This window comes from Populus trichocarpa, chromosome 18 (genome assembly GCF_000002775.5).
Source record: "Populus trichocarpa isolate Nisqually-1 chromosome 18, P.trichocarpa_v4.1, whole genome shotgun sequence".
Taxonomy (NCBI): domain Eukaryota; kingdom Viridiplantae; phylum Streptophyta; class Magnoliopsida; order Malpighiales; family Salicaceae; genus Populus; species Populus trichocarpa.
This window is the reverse complement of record NC_037302.2, coordinates 15,518,816-15,536,361: the sequence shown is the minus strand read 5'-3', so window position 1 is coordinate 15,536,361 and position 17,546 is coordinate 15,518,816. Positions and strand designations below refer to the sequence as shown.

At 37.2% G+C, this 17,546-nt stretch overlaps 2 protein-coding genes and 1 long non-coding RNA gene across 8 annotated transcripts in view; 1 reads left to right on the top strand and 2 right to left on the bottom strand.

The window, feature by feature from the left end:
• Positions 1–10,903, top strand: part of LOC127904738 (uncharacterized) — a 131,325-nt gene extending 120,422 nt beyond the window's left edge. Inside the window, exon 4 of one of the 2 annotated variants that reach the window (XR_008058141.1) lies at positions 10,758–10,903. This is a non-coding gene — a long non-coding RNA (uncharacterized LOC127904738). Of the gene's footprint in view, positions 1–9,846; positions 9,949–10,757 lie in introns of those variants that run through there. The other variant, XR_008058140.1, reaches the window with a different exon arrangement.
• The window catches only part of LOC112325466 (probable disease resistance protein At4g27220), a 210,283-nt gene that overhangs the window by 121,055 nt on the left and 71,682 nt on the right, over positions 1–17,546 (bottom strand). For 2 of the 3 annotated variants that reach the window (XM_052449237.1, XM_052449236.1), the window contains one exon: positions 9,847–11,282. In XM_052449237.1, the coding sequence (XP_052305197.1) occupies positions 9,847–11,259 (1,413 nt within the window). In that variant the 5' untranslated portion in view covers positions 11,260–11,282. Of the gene's footprint in view, positions 1–9,846; positions 11,283–12,345; positions 12,556–17,546 lie in introns of those variants that run through there. The other variant, XM_052449244.1, reaches the window with a different exon arrangement.
• Positions 2,261–17,546, bottom strand: part of LOC18110954 (uncharacterized) — a 34,050-nt gene continuing 18,764 nt past the window's right edge. Inside the window, exons 6-8 of one of the 3 annotated variants that reach the window (XR_008058137.1) lie at positions 3,690–3,859; positions 3,041–3,191; positions 2,261–2,724 (exon numbers count right to left, since the gene is read on the bottom strand). The gene's annotated coding sequence lies outside the window, so the exon portion shown is untranslated. The remainder of the gene's footprint in view (positions 2,725–3,040; positions 3,192–3,689; positions 3,860–17,546) is intronic. The other 2 variants (XR_008058138.1, XR_008058136.1) reach the window with 2 other exon arrangements.

Below are 17,546 nucleotides of genomic sequence, written 5' to 3'. Positions count from 1 at the left end.
GCCAATTTGAGAACACTTCCATAAGAACCTAAAGCCAGTTGTATATATATTTCTCATTGCTGTATTACCTCGTGTGTGTATATTGAACGTTATCTACTCACTGAGTTGTTGAACTCACCATCTCATTATTTATCCTTTTCAGGCTTATAGCTTGATAGCAGGTCATTTTGTTGGACCTTCAGAACCTGCTTTTTTGTTGTACTTTGTACCTTTCCTTTATGTCTAGTTGGTGCTCCAAAACTATGAATTATATTAACTCTTGTATTAAGACAATTCAATTATATTATGAAGTTGATTTTGTTGTTAATGTTGCGTTGAACTCTGATTGAGTTAGGATAAGTTTGTGTGTAAGTTTGGGTTCGCATAGGTATGGAACCTTGGAGGGGAACCTTGCCTATGTGCCGGTCATGGATCCGGGATTCGGGTCGTGACAGGATTGTTATCATTTAATCTAACAGAATTGATACTGGAAGATGTAGTCTCTGTGTGATCTCTCGTTTTCCTTGTAGTTTTTTGTATTTCAACACATGAATTCTAGCTAGTTGGTTTAACAGACCCTGACTATGCTTTTACTCCCTGCTTTTGGCAAAGAAGCGGGCTCATCAGCTTGTGATAAATATCTGGATCTCGCGATGTATTAAAATATCTGTCGGCATGGTATTTGGTTTTAAAATAAACTGTGTCTAAAGAAGCACTAAGATTAACTCTTCTTTCTTCTATAACTCTTCTCTTCTACTGTTTTTTTTTTTTTTCCTATTAAAACTTTAACAAAATTAGTTGTGAAATATTTTAAAGACGAAATGAAGTGTGTTTTGGAAGATGATGAGATACTAACTGATTGATTGATGCTGGTTGGCAGCATCTTCCACGAACCATTACTGTAAATTCTGTGTTGATGTTGTTTTTAAAGTATTTTTTATTTTAGCTTAAGTTTAGGCAATTCTGTCAGCTCTGCTTTATTCTATTGTATACATACCTGATTGATGAATACAATAAACAAGCTTTTCTCAATCTTACTCGTTATGGTATCAGAGCTCTAATCTTATTCTTCTCTCATTTCACCGTTTTTTTTTTCTGTCTTCTCTTTTCCTCCAAGCTTCCAATGCACATTGATCACCATCAATGTAAAACCTGGAACTTCAATTCCAGACTCTCTTCATAGGATATGATCTCAATGGATTCATTGACGGATCACATCCTTGTCCAGCAACAACTATTCCAGGAACAGCACACACACTGTGGATCCGACAGGATCAATTACTTCTCAATGCCAGATATCCTTGGTTCTCTTTCACTCACAATCATGTCGTTCATTGCTCAAGCACAAACATCAAAGGAAGCATGGACAATATTAGCTAATACATATGCTAAACCATCTCGTGGCAGAATCAAGTAGGTGAAAAGTCATTTCAAACAAATCACAAAAGGCAGAACATTCTGCTGTTCTTGACAATTCGACACATTTTTTTCTGAGGATTAGGTGAATATGGTTCAGTCTATTCCATAAGTATGTCAAGCTACCATTAATTTTTATTTTTTTTAACAGTAACAAAAATCATTGATTTAGGAAAGGGCAAAGCCCAGATAACAAATGACATCCACACTTACAAGGATTTATTCGTCAGGGATATTGATTTCTTGTATACTATCTCTTCGAAACCAGATGTTGATTAATTAATCTATGCTCAGTATAGTATTTCCAGGACTATATATTCTTTCTTTAATGTGTTAATTAGCTCATCAGAAGATGCAAATATGGGCATAAAAGATATCGTGGAAACTTCAATTTAGTCACTGAAATATACATAACTTCATAAAAATTGAATTCTCAAATGTTAATAAAGAAATACAATACAAAATAGTTGACGTTTTTGTATGAATTGTATCACTTTGCCATTCACTTGCTGAATTTCAAAGTCTCTAATTCAGAAATGTATATTTTTGGTAAAAATCAAAATCTCAATTCACCAAAACACCAACTTAATTTCAAAGTCCCAAACTTTCGACAAATTTTGGCAAAATTAGGAGAAATAATGTTGAGTTTTCCATAAATGATTGTTAATGTCCAGAGAGAAAGAAGGGATGGAGAGAGAGAAAGAGAGAAAAGAAAGGAGAGAAGGTAAGAAGGAAGAGACTAAATAATATATACAAGGACAATTTAATTATTTTATTAAATTTAAAAATTTTGTTTTTAATGAATCCTTTACAACACCATGTTCTTCTGTCATTGCTTGGCAAAAATGATACGAAGTCTCAAGGATTGATGGGAAAGAAAAGAAATATCTTAGCAATAATTATGCCGAATCCGTTACAACTGATTAATTGAAATGAAACAGGATTTGTGTCTGTCCTCAATAATTAAGCTTCAAAAAAAATTGATTTGGCCATGTTTTTCGAATAAGGATTTGATGCTTTCTACATGATCAATAATGGATGCACCAAACATTCTGCTTGACAAATGTATATGTCCAATTTCTCTTTGCATAAGCATCATTTTATGTTCCATCAGGTACTGCCAGAGTCATTCACTCCCTTTCTCTTTGCAGCTTTAACTCTGTTCTACATCATATAGGCTAATCAGCTGCAACAAGATTCACAAGAATTTGCTTTGGTGCTTGAGAGAGCGACATTTAGCATCACCATAGCCTCCTCTGAAGAATACTCTGACCCCGATTCTGGATCTACCACCTCCGAAAGACTTCCACTCTCTTGCAAAACATAGGCCTGGTAGAATCCCAGATAAATCCAAATAAGGATGCTATAATGTATTCAATACTGTAAAATGAGTATAACAACAAATGCAGATACAAGTTGGGCAGGAACCAAAAAAGATTAGGAAACGAGACGGCTGTCTTAGACAGATTATGAGGATGCATAGTTTGAATATTTGAGGAAACACTACATGCAATGATGCAAAATTGACAAGAAACACGAGGATGGCCAGTTCACTTACAGATACAATGTGATGTTTTGCAATCAAATGTTTTCCAATGAGCATCAAACAAGGAATGAACGAGAATGCTAGACAGTATAAGATTACTCGGTCAAGAAGGTAAACAAACTCATCCTTTGGCCTGTAGTTTTTGTTGATCTTACCACTTACAATTTCCAAAGCAACAACTCCAAAGCTACAAACATTTTCTTTGTTAGTTTAGTAGCCACGCATTGCATACTCAGGAGCCATATAACCACTGACAAATGAAAAAAAAAAGGTGGTTAAACTCGCTACACAATCCATGGTTTTCACTTGTTTTCATTCTCAAACAGCCATTATTTGATTACGATAATATAAATGATCAAGGGTTGTAAATGCAAGGGCTTTTGTCTGGTGAAATGATCATACACAGCAACACAACAACCAAGCCTCGATCCCAAACTATTTGGGTTCAGTTATATGGATCCTTTTCCATCATTCTACAAGGTGATAAACAAACAAACAAACAAACAAAGAAAATGGTAAAAATTTGCAACTAAGAAGTTGCAGGTTCAAAGCTTTGGACCTACCACTTCAAGGATCATGGAAAAGGTACATTTTACAAGATATGCATTTTGGGGGCATCTATTGGAGAATGGAGATATGACTGCAAGACAGTTGACACAAAATCACATACCAAGATTCATTCTTGAAAATATAGTCATCTTCAGCCCTGGTTTAAAAAACATATAAATGTTCTCATTGAAGAACTTACATGGTTCCAGCAATCCGAGTGCCGATGTGGGTACTGTCCATCTTCATTTAGCTTTGCCAAACCAAAATCAGAAATTTTGGCATTGAGTTCCTTATCAAGAAACACATTGCTTGTTTTGATATCCCCATGCCCAATTTTTATTATTGACTCTTCATGGAGGTAATCCAAACCTCTAGCTACTCCCAGGCAATTTTTCTGCCTGATAGGCCAGTCCAGTTTCAATCAGAACTTTACACCCTTCCCTGTAAATTATAGAAGATAAAAGACATTCACTTTTTTAAAGCCAAACAAAATACCTTTTTTCCAAAATGCTTCTGATGGAAGGAAGAAATTAACTCACCAAATAGAGCACGGGACAGGCAATTGTTCTGCATGTACTCGTACCCAAGCATCAATTGATTTCCTTCAACACAACTTTACAAGATTTGGATGTTGCAGTGCAGATATCATTCCTATCTCATTCCCAATTTCACGGTTTCCTTGCTTAGACTTTGAGGAAAGCAGCATCACTGCAATCACACAGTTCCATCTGATAGTGAACGCTGTGTTCAATAATTAAAAGTTCCCACCTCAAACTTATGGCTAGCAATTAATAGTTTGCACTGCTTTCTTTATTTGCCTTACTACATCTAAAACTAGAAAGAATCCAAAAGGTTTATGGGGAACATATGACCTATTTCCATAGCTATTTTCTACGGCTAACTTATAGAATGTAGTTAGGACAGAACCATTAAACATGCAGTTACCTTGTAAACAGAACTGAAATCACCCTTGCCGACTTTGTCGACTTTGTTTTCCGCATCGAAGTTCCTGGTAGTAGCTTTCATATGTCTTAGTGTGAAAAGTCCTGTTTGCAGATCTAGGCCTCTAAGCTCTGTCAGACCACAATTTTGGATGTCAAAGAGAATACTCATAAAAATGTTTGATTAAACTATTTTATTCATAAAAAATTAAAATCCCAACTTACCTGTACAGTAAGTATATTCAATGAATGCGATTATTAAATTAGTGGAACCAATTATTATTATATTTTCAAGAATTTAGCTAAAATCTCAACTTACACTTGTACCCTCTATACTATATCGATTGTTGGGATATGAGAAATCTTGGGCCACTCAGAGCCGTTCTCCTTTCTACAATTTTCTGAGAGATGTGGACATCCCCCTAAAATCCGCAATCCCTTCAGTTTGGAGAGGCGTTGAATGGCTGTTAAGCTTGGCAGATACTTAAGATTCTTACAATTATCAATCCCAAGATATCGAAGAGAAGAAAGGTTGGCCAACCAATCTGGCAAAGCTTCCTCAAATCCCTCTCCCCTGAAATCACATATTTCCAATCTCTCAAGGGCAGTGAGGTGTTGGAGTTGATGCTGTACGCTCTTCAGTTTATCCCATCCACATATCTCCAGTCTTTCAAGGGATCCACTCAAGTTGAGGTGTTGGAATGAGTTTAAAACTCCTGCAGGAAAAGCCTCCAGCTCCTCTGAGAAACCACCAATGGCCAATTCCTTCAGTTGGGTGAGGCCGCCTAAGCAATCATCGTCTGGGAAATGACTCAAACTCCGACACCCACTGATTTCTAAATAAACAAGAGAAGGTAATTGTCGTAAACCATGCCATTCAATACTGCTGATCTTATCACAACCTCTAATCTCTAATCTTCGAAGCGAAGACAATTCTTGTAAATCACTGATATGGATAAGCTCCCTGCAATCCCATATGTACAATTCCTCTAGAGATGCGCAACATTGTAGTCCGCTCGGAAGAGCTTCCAATTTCAAATTATACATCGACAATATCTTCAAAGAATATTTCAATTCTTGAAAATCACCAGGAATTGAGATCAACTCAAGGCAGCCATCTATATCCAATTTCACCAGAGTTGTGCAGTGTTGTACGCTTGGAATTGATGTCAGCTTTGGACAACCCTCTATGCTCAACAACTGAAGAGACGTGAAGCCATGAAATTCACCAGACAAATATCTCAGTTCCTCACATCCTGCAATTTCAAATTCTACAATAATTAAAAGTTCCCACCTCAAACTTATGGCTTGCAATTAATAGTTTGCACTGCTTTCTTTATTTGCCTTACTACATCTAAAACTAGAAAGAATCCAAAAGGTTTATGGGGAACATTTGACCTATTTCCATAGCTATTTTCTACGGCTAACTTATAGAATGTAGTTAGGACAAATGACAGCAACCATTAAACATGCAGTTACCTTGTAAACAGAACTGAAACCACCCTCGCCGACTTTGTTTTCCGCATCGAAGTTCTTGGTAGCAGCTTTCATCTTAGTGTGAAAAGTCCTGTTTGAAGATCTAGGCCTCTAAGCTCTGTCAGACCACAATTTTGGATGTCAAAGAGAATACTCAGAAGTTCATAGAAAAAGTTATGTTCTGTTTTCAGCATCTTCAAGAGAATATTAAACAGAGCAATTCTAGTCGACAGGAATTGTTGAAGAGTTAGCAATTCATAGACAATATTTTTAAATCTTCGAAGAAAAGTATAATGGGAATTGAGTAATTAATCTGGTAGTCCAAGTAGAGATGCCAGAGAGCTTGGTAGTTTTTTCTTCCCCCTTTCTATAATGACCCCAAAAGAAATACCAATACCTTTATCCGCAGAGACTTTGGCACCGAGCCAACCATTTCTCTGCGGTGCCATTGGCACCTAGTACTAGAAGGGCAACGAAAACTGCTCCGGCTACTGTTCCAGTCACTATGGCTACAACATTCCTGTTGCCACACACACACGTAATCTTGAAATGCGCACACACACACACGTAATTAGGTGCAAATCCGAAGCTCAAGCATGATTTGTGTGGGGATTTGATCTTGAATTTTATAATTAAGATTCTCCAATATTTAGAGATCATCATCAAGAAATTAAGCCATAGACTTTGAAGCCAATCAAATTCTCATTAAAAACCCAACTTTAAAAGGACAGAGGCATCCAATTCCATATGAAGAAAGTAAAAAGTTAAAAAAAATTCCTATAAATAAATAAATAAATAAAGAGAGGAATCAATAAATAAGAGAATGAAGTTTTTAAGGTTGGGATGATAACAAGAATATTATAACAAAATCTGATAATTATCGCGAGCGTTGGGAAGCTCCCACTCCACCACTGACTTGCATTTGATGTTTTCAAGAGGGAGGGAAGAGATTGATACTGAGAGAATGAGAGAAAAGGAGAAATTAAAGCATGAGCTTACCCGTAATTCATTATTTATATTAAGGGGCAGTGTCGTCTCCTCCCAAGCCAACTCTACAAAGGGCAGAGTATAAAACCAGTAAACACCAAAACTTAATTCCATTTTTTTATTATATTATTAAATTAAATTATATTAAGGGCAGACTCATCTCCTACCCTATAGTTTGAAACTTTACAAAGGCTTTAATTGTTTTATTCACCGAATGATAAGGTTGTACCCAAAATTACTAAAATTACTCTCTAAATAATATAAGAAAAACATGAAAAATGCTAAGTAATCAATGTTTTCTCTTTTGTTTTTTTGGTTCATAGACTGTGCTTCAATTAAGAGACGCACAAAAAAAGAAAAAGTGTCTGCTTACATAGCTGTCAGGTTGACCAACTTGGCAAGTTCTGCAGGCTACTTTCCTGTCATTGCATTGAAGAGAAAACACTGAAGAGAAAAGACATTTAGCATCATATTGAGTTATGATTTATTTAAATAATGAATTTAGTTAGAAATATTGATATATTAGGTAATTTTGTAAAATCTAGATTTGAGGTTGAAAATTATAAAATTTTAGTTTAATTCTTTAATTTATAAAAATATCAGTTTAGTCCCTGAATTTTAGACGGCTTACGTATTAGTTCCTAAAGTATAATTTGAGATTCTAAATATAATTAAAGATGAATTATATACAAAATTTCAGGATAATTATAAATTTATGATATTTTTAATTTGTTCATTTAATTTAATAATATTATAATTTAACTCTAATAATATGATAAAATTTCTAAATATTTCCTAGAATATAATTTTTGAGATTCTAGACAGGTGTGTGGGTGAAAACACGAATGAAAACTCCATAAAGGGACGGAGGACATCGCATGCGTGAGCATGCGTTAGGAAGCTCCATTGTCTTGCATTTGATGTTTAGCAATATAATAAACTCATCAGTCATTAAGCTTAATCCAATTAAAACAACAATGCTTACTCTTAATTTAATATTATATCAAGGGCAGTGTCGTCACTCATCCTCCATAAACCCTTACAAAGGGAAGAAGCACATCCTTTGCGTTAGGATGCTCCCACTCCACTACTGACTCCCACCATTCTTTTGGTTTTATATATATTAACAAAGGGACGAAGGACATCTTTGGTGTTAGGATGCTCCCACTCCACTACTGACTCCCACCATTCTACTGGATATACGTAAATGTTTTTAAGAGAAGGGGGAGGAGATGGCTGGCCGTTTTCAAGCAACGGAGTACAAATTCCCATCCTCTTCAGCTTCTGACAATCATAAACTTCAATTACTTCTAGAGAATCGCAAATCAGTTTTTCACTACAAATGCTTTTCAGTTCTAGTAATCCAAACACTACCAGTTCTCTTAACTTGGGGAGTTTGAGTTCGCTGTTGCTGCTTTCTTCATCCATAACCCCTTCTTCATCCGATCTTGTTCCACTTATTATCTCCTCCATCTTCACACAATCTGTTACTCTAATCGCTTCCAGGTTTACGAGGCTTGGCAGCAAGACAAGGGGGAACAACTTCTTCATGCTTTTACAACCACAACAATGAAACTCTTTAAGACCAGAAAATATATCTTTGTACGATGGAGATGGTAGTGGAGCAGAGCGGAACCAAGAAGATGAAACCAAGCTCTCCATGCTATTGCAATACTTAATGTTGATAACCTCCAGTTCAGTTGCATTCTTTATTAGAGACCAAAAATCGCATAAACTTGTTGCATCATAATTATAAATGTCAAGTTGTTGAATGTCCTTCGAGAACATGACCTGAAAATCTCCATCTCTGTCGATACTCAAGCTACCCCAAACAATTGTTTTCCTTCTGCAATCATCTACTGCATAATAATAATACTTATCCAGTAGTCCTACACAAATTTTGTATGTGCTTAGTGATTTGGTGTCAGCCCGAGATTTGCGAGATTTGAGATACTCCACGTAGTCTGAGTAACCTTCAAAATGGCATTCCAAACTTTCCAAATTCCTCAAGCATCCCACTTCCTTTCCTTTAACTGTTACCGGAGCATATTGTCTCAATGTACCTTTGGTAGGAGGAATCCACTCCTCCAATACAAAGACATGCAGGTGAGAGAGCTTAGGCAACAACCCACTAGGAAACTCCTTTTCACCACATCCATTCATTCTAAGATACCTCAAGTTGCATAGACATTCCATGCCTTGAGGAATCTTTTCAAGTGTAGTATAATGGAGTTCTAACCTCTTCAGTGCCCTGAGCTTTTCCAATGACGGTACATGCCTTAACTTCATACATTTGTTGATCAATAATGCAGTGAGATTCACCAATTCAGAGACAGAATCAGATAGTTTTGTGATACCTGTAGAAGATAGATCAAGAACCTTGAGCCCATGTAATTGCTCAAAAAATGAATCTGCAATAAGCACCAGTGGATTTCCGCACAACAATAGAGTTGAAAGATTGGGACACTTTGGTGAATGTCTGGAAGGAATTTCTTCAATCTGGTTATTCATCAGTGAAACTCTCGTAAGATTCTCTGTCCACTCCTCTGCACCCGACAATTCTATTAACTGTGCACCTGCTTTAACCATGCCTTGAGAGTTATCTTCTAGTATTTGGATGGCCATATCCCTAACCAAGTCATGCATCTTGACATACCTATCATCATCATACCCTATCTTAGCTCCTTCCAATAGGCAGGCTCTTTCAAGTTTATTCAGCATCGAGTGGCCTTTGTTAAATTCTGCCTCCCTACTCTTCAGCCCTTTTATCACTCCCTCGTCAATCAAATAAGCTATCAAATCCTCTCTAAGGATCTCAACGTCTTCCGGGAATAATGCACAGTACAAGAAACATTGTTGCAGTGCTGACTCCTTTAAGTGCATATAACTAAATCTCAGTACGTGGAATACCTCAGGCTCCATATCATCTTTCCTAATTCTTGATTGTTTCAGGTCCTCTAAAGCATTCCTCCACTCACATCTGTCATCCACTCCCCTCATGGTTCCGGCCATTGTTATAATTCCAAGAGGCAAGCCAGCACATTCACTTGCAACAGATTTTGCAATTTCTTCCACTTCTGGAGGAATACATCCAAGTACCTTCATGAACAGAGCCCAAGCTTCTTCCATTGAAAGAGGCTCCACTTTGATTGTCTTCTGGCAGAACATCCGCTGACAAACTCCAAATGATCGAGTTGTAAGAATTAGTTTGCATCCCTTCACTCTGATAGGAATTCCCACCTTATTATAATCAAAACAGTCCCACAAATCATCTAAGATGAGAACCCACCGTTGTTTCTTAATTAATGCTTTTGACAGTTTTGCAGCCCTTTTCCTCTCGTTGTCTTCATTTGAAAGATCTAAATAAATGTCTTTTGCAATAAGATTCTGCAATTTACAAACACTAAAATCCTGCGATACCGTGATCCAGTGAACACGAGGAAAAGTGCCAGGTTCTTGTAGAAGCTGATTGTAGATATGTGTGAGCAATGTTGTTTTGCCCGCACCCCCCATCCCGTAAATGCCAATACTTGATGAGGCTTCATCATTCATTATCCATGACCAGATAGCATTCTTATTATTTTCAAACTCTCCACCTGTTAGTTCTTCAGTTAGAAACACATCTCGTCCGCTGTCATCGCCATTACGTTGAAGAACTTCACGAGAGTTGTCTCTCACAACAGGCTGCCCAGGGTCTCCAACCATGTTCACTAGTGGAGGACAGAGTTGATCTTCTTGAGGCTCATCGTGATTAACAAGTGGCCTCTCATGAGAACTACCTCTTACAACAGGCTGCCCAGTTACTCTCTCCAGATGTTGCCCTTCTGGTGCCACATTGTCGACTTCAACATGTAAGCTAGTAGGTAATGGATCTCCTGGAGTCTCATTTGTGTTGCCTGTAAGCCCTCCAGAAGAGCTAGCTCCTGCACCCGGCTGCACTAGTCCTCCAGTCCCATTCTCTATATCATCCTCCATTACATTATTGATCTCTTCCAAAAATCTTTCAAGTGCTTGACCCATTGTACCTAGTGCTTGTATCCTTCCTGCATCTCCTGCAAAATTGTCGACTTCATTGTTTTGTTCTTGTGGAATGGTTGAAATGGCATTATCATTAAAATTGCTTGAACTTGCTATGCCTTTATGTCTTTTGTTGCCACCATGCACAGCTTGAAAAGCTGCTTCTTGAACGTCTTCAGGCACTTGTCTACAAATTGCAACACCACGCCCTTGGACTCCTGACAAATGCCATTTGATCCTCGTAACGGAAGTAGCAGCAGCATATTTATAGCCACAAAATGTACAGTTGAAACGACCACCATCCAACTTCCCAACAAAATCCCAAAATGGATCATTCTGTCTAGCCATTTTCACCGCTTTCTTCTTTGGCCCTTCAAACATCAAATAAAAAATTGTCAAAAGTAAGGCATAAAAATGGATGTTGAATTAATTGGAAAATAAGAACTCAATCTTAAAATGAAAATTTAGAGGAAATCATTATTTTTTAAATAAGTAAGCAAAGGAAAAGAGTGCAAACCTCAAATATCTTACAAAAGATTAATGCCGTAAGTGTGTTCACAAAATAAACTGAATCTGTATAATTAAATCAATCATTACAAATTCTAAAATTAAATAGGCAGGCACTTAACTATATATTTTCCTATAGAGATGCACTTCAAGCAGATAAAAAAATTATAACAACTATTGAATAATTTAAATAATTTTCAGAAAAGCAATCTAAGATAAAAATTTGGAAGAAACTCGGCTTTTTTTTTAAGATAAGCAGTTGAAGTTGAAAGCAAAATGAACAAAGTTATAATATGAGTTTGAGTTCTATAATGCATAGAACTCAAACTCATACTTTTATTTGGAAGAATCAAAACAACTAATATTAACAATGAATTTGGTATGAACTCTAGAAGGCAAGGACTTTAAAAGTTTCTCAATAAGATTTCAACAGCTTGCGGTTTACTAAAAAAGATTCAAAAACAAAGACAGCAACAAAATGAAGAAGATGAAGTATAAACACTTTACCTGGATTCAAAAGAATTTTAACAAAAGAATCTGAAGCTAATTGCTGAGTGGGGAAACGTGTGGACGCGCCTCAATGTTGAAACTCTGGGAAAGCTGATCTGAAAATGTAAGCACAAGAATATGAGAAAGAGTTGGCAAACTAACTAGTCACCTGTCAAGCTGACAAGAGGCACTCAACACACAAAAGAAACCTTGAGAGCAGCTGTTTTTAAGATAAGTAGTTTAAGTTGATGGCAATATGTAAGAACAAAGCTAAATATGAGTTTTGAGTTCTAAAATAGATCAAGCAACACATATACAATTAAGTTCTACTTGATTGATCAATCTACAATCCTACTTATTAATTCTACAACCAAATGGGCAAATCTTATTTGAAACAAAATTAGTGGTAGAAAAACAAGAAAAGAAAGTAGGATTTACCTTTCAAGCAAGAAAGATACAGATCAAGAACAGAATACGCGATGATTCGATTCGATCAGAAAAAGGAAGCACAGATCATGAGAAAGGTTTAAGAAATTTGGTGAGGGAAATTAGGAAATCAATGGTATACTGAGATATCTCTCTCTCATTGGAAGACTAGCTATTAAAAAAGTCACTGCAATTTGCAAGCAACTTTATGTTTTTTTCTTTGGAGAAGTCAATAGAAATTGGCTGGAAGCTTACTTTTAGTCAATAATTGTAAATGCCTTGTGCTTTCTTTGTCCTGTATGCAAAGACTAGTCTCACTGCCTCCTGGAAACCACCACTGTCACTTTCATGAATCTCTTGCTTTATTTATTCAAAAACACTAACTATTCAACGTGTTCACATTACACTGTTAGATGCTAAAACAAAAGTGTTATGTACTTTTTTAATAAGAAAAAAAACCAGATTCATGAGAACAATTAATGAAGATCGAAACTCCAAAGAACATCACTTGGCCAGCAATAACAGTACTACTCCGGTCAGCTGCTAGTAGGGATGAGGAAAAAATGGAATAACTGATTAAATAAGAAAAATAATAAAAAACACTGAACTGAAAAGAAAAATAATTAACTAATTAAAAAATCATAAAATTGCTGGTTGAATTCAGTTTAGGTTTTCAAATTTTAAAATTGATTGAATCGAATCAATTCAACGAGGCCATTATTTAAAACTTAAAAATACAAGTATAAATAAGTATTTTTTTAATCCTAAATCTAAAATAGCATTCTCTAAAGACAATCAGCCGCCCTTCCTTTGCTTCTGCATCTTTATTTTCTCTAATTTTCCTCTATACTCACATCCTAAAATTGTTAGGAATTACTAGGCTCTGCTGCTCCATCAAATTCACACTTTTCTTCACTTTTGATTTTAATTTTTTTAATTCTCCCATCAAAGGCACGCACTCGGTACAGGAAGTATCTACCACTGCCTTCCTTCAGATTCAAAGCGGCACTCAACTAAGGGACTTCGGGCCAGAAGAAAGTAATGTTTACTGACGGGATGAGACGAAAGAGATCCCTCTCTTTAGCTTTTAATCTTTTTTTCTTTTTATTTCTCATGTAACCTTAGATTGTTATGTCAAACTAGTAAAAAAAAATTTGTGAGGACAACAGGATAACAATTGAATATTCAGTTGGATTTTAAAATATTATCCTTAGCTGGTTTAGCTTGTTGAAAAGCTAAGATTTCTCATAAAATAAGCATAAAGTTGTGAAAATAAAAATAAAACATATAAGTTTAAACTGGTTTGGAAGGAAAAAAAAACCAAACTTAACATGGTCGATTCTAACTGGTTTTTAGTTCGGTTCAGAAACTTTTAAAAAAATAATTTCAGTTTTTTTTTTATTGATTTTACCCAAAATTGTTAGGATACTGGCATGCAAACCCGACAAGATAAAAGACAAATGATAGGATAAAATGAGAAATTAGACACACAAGAATTTACGTGGTTCACCCAATTTGGCTACGTCCACGGGCAAGTATAGAAGGATTTTACTAAGTAATGTGGGAATTACAACCTCTCTCTACTAATAGGAGAACAACTGAAATCTCTCTATTAATAGGAGAAAACACCTCACTTACTCTCTCACAAATACCTCACAATTTTGTGGGATTACTTTCCCTCTCTCACTCTTCTCTTCCTCTCTTGTTTCTCTCTTATGGTGTGTTTACAATGCTTGGATGCATTGCCTATTTATAGGCAAGCATCCATGTAAATACAAGGGGCAAGGCAAGTGGCACAAGTTTGGTGCCTACAATTTGTGACTAAGGAAGGATGGCTTCACCACCATTGTTGACTCCCACCTTTGTTGACTTAGGTGGCTGGACTTTGGTGGCTGGCTTCATATTCTCCCACTTGAAGACTTTGATGATTTAATCAAGTCTTCACACATGATCATCTGTGATTCTTCTATCCTTTCTATACTTGCCATCTTCATGCTGCTTACGTTTCTACTAGGCCATAAGAGGATCTGCACCATATATACTTATCAGTGCTGACTGGTTTAGTCAAAGCATCTGCTGGGTTTTCCTTTGTGTGAACCTTCTGAAAATCCACACTTCCATCTTCCACCACTTCGCGAACAAAGTGATACTGAACATCTATGTGTTTTGTTCTTGAATGAAACGCTGGATTCCTTGCAATATGCAAGGCACTCTGACTATCACAATACAAAAGAATCTTCTCTTGTTTGTGCCCGAGCTCCTTCATAAGTTTCTTCATCCATATTGCTTCTTTACAAGCTTGTGTAGCTGCCATGTACTCAGCTTCTGTTGTGGATAAAGCTACAACAGTCTGAAGTTTAGAGACCCAGCTCACAGCTCCTCCTGCAATTATGAACACATAGCCTGTAGTGGATTTTCTTTTCTCAAGGTCACCAGCAAAATCTGAATCAACATAACCTCTGACAGTAAATTCTGATCCTCCATAACATAATGCGGCATCTGAGGTACCCTTGATGTATCTCAAGATCCTCTTAATAGTATTCCAATGCTCTCTACCAGGATTTGCCATGTATCGACTAGTTGCTCCCACTGCTTGTGCAATGTCTGGTCTTGTACATATCATGGCAAACATTAAACTTCCCACTGCTGATGCATACGGTACTCGAGACATCTCCATCCTCTCTGCTTCATTGCTAGGAGACATACTTGAGGATAATTTGAAGTTAACAGGAAGTGAGGCGGAAATTGGCTTACAATCTTGCATGTTGAAGCGACGCAAGATCTTCTTCAAATAATTCTTCTGAGAAAGCCAAATCTTCCTTTTACTTCTGTCTCGGTGAATTTGCATCCCTAGAATCTTGTTTGCTGGTCCCAAGTCCTTCATATCAAACTCCCTAGCCAACTGTGCCTTCAATTCTTGGACTCGATCTTTGTTGGGGCCTATTACCAACATGTCATCTACGTACAACAACAAAATGATGAAAACATCATCTTCTTCAAACCTCTTGTAATACGTACAATGGTCTGAACTGAGTCTGTTGTACCCAAGGCTAATTATGAAGGAATCAAATCTCTTGTACCAACACCTCGGCGCCTGTTTGAGACCGTATAGAGATTTGTTCAACCTGCAAACCAAGTTCTCCTTGCCTGTTTCAGCAAAACCCTCTGGTTGGAGCATATAAATTTCTTCTTCAAGTTCTCCATGAAGAAATGCAGTTTTCACATCTAACTGCTCTAGGTGAAGATCAAATATAGCACACATTGCCAAGACTACTCTGATTGTAGTAAGTCGTACCACCGGAGAAAATATCTCATTGAAGTCTATCCCTTCTTTCTGAGCATACCCTTTCACCACCAATCTTGCACGATACCGCTCCACTTGATCATTGCCATCACGTTTTATCTTGTAAACCCATTTGTTGCCAATGGCCTTTCTTCCTTGTGGTAGCAGAACAAGATCCCAAGTGTTATTCTTGTGCAAAGCTTCAATCTCCTCTTGCATTGCTGTCATCCACATAGATACATCTGTGCTTTTGATAGCCTCATGAAAAGTTGATGGCTCTCCATCCTCTGTTAGAAGACAGTATGCAATGTTGCTCTCAGTAACATATTCTGAGTGCCAAGCCGGTGGTCTTCTTTCACGAGTTGACCGTCGAACTTCAGGAGTTTCAGACTCTATTTGTTCTTGTTCTTCATGCTCTGGTGCAGCTTCAGAAGAAGTACGATTCTGAGTATTTTCCATCTGGACTTCTGTAGTCTCCTTTAAAATGCTATTATTTTCTTCCATTTTCATTTTATCTTCTGCAAATATAACATCTCTGCTGATGACTACCTTGTGGGCAGTGGGATCCCACAAGCGATACCCCTTCACTCCATCAGCATATCCCAAGAATACACATTTTCTGGATTTTGAATCCAGCTTGCTAACTTCTTGTGTATTGTACATCACGTACACAGGACTTCCAAATATATGCAATCGAGAATAATCAGCTGGTTTTCCAGTCCACATCTCCATCGGTGTCTTCAGCTCAATTGCAGTTGACGGAGATCGATTTATCACATAACATGCGGTATTGACTGCTTCTGCCCAAAATGACTTTCCTAGACCTGCAGTCTTCAACATTGCTCTTGTTCTTTCTAATAGAGTTCTGTTCATCCGCTCTGCCACTCCATTTTGCTGTGGAGTGTATGCCGTTGTGAACTGCCTTTTGATACCTTCATGTTGACAGAAGTTATCAAATTCATCACTGGTATATTCTCCTCCATTGTGAGTCCTCAAACACTTGATCTTCTTTTCAGATTCAAGTTCCACCCGCGCTTTGAAAGTTTTAAAGACTGCGAACACATCTGCCTTCCTTCTAATTGGATACACCCAACATCTCCTGGAGAAGTCATCTATGAATGATACAAAGTATCTTGCTCCTCCCAAGGATACAACCGGTGCTTGCCAAACATCAGAGTGAATCAGATCTAAGATGCATTTGCTCTTAGTTGTTGATGTGCCAAACTTCAACCTGTGTTGTTTGCTTGTAACACAATGCTCACAAAAGGGTAAAGTAACCTTTGTAAGCCCAGGGAGTAACTTCTGATCAGAGAGAACTTTCAAACCTTTCTCTGACATGTGGCCTAGTTTTTGATGCCACATCATCGTCTTCTCTTCTGCAGGACTGGCTGATGCGATTGACGCTTCTGCCCCATGATGTGTTTCTCCCATTAATACAAACATGTTTGCAACTGTCTTTCTCGCCTTTAAAACCACCAGCGCTCCTTTGACAATTTTCATTATTCCATTGTCTGTTCGGATCTTACAGCCAAGACTATCAAATTGTCCCACGGACAAAAGATTCTTCTTTAAGTCTTTCACATGTCGCACTCCTGAAATAGTGCGAATTAAGCCATCATACATCTTCAATTTGATGGTGCCAATGCCAGCAATCTCTACAGCATGATTATCACCCATGAACACTTTGCCTCCAGAGATGGGTTCATATGTCTGGAACCAATCTCGATTAGGAGTCATATGCCATGTTGCTCCTGAATCCATTAGCCAGACCTCAGTAAGCTCTTCTCTATCTGTAGAGATTGTCGCTGCTTCACTATATAAAACCTCCCCATCTTCTGAGGTGCTCGCAACACATCCTTGAGGTTTTGATGACTCTGCAGTGTTCTCTATACCCTTTTTAAACCAACAATCCCTTTTGAAGTGCCCTTTT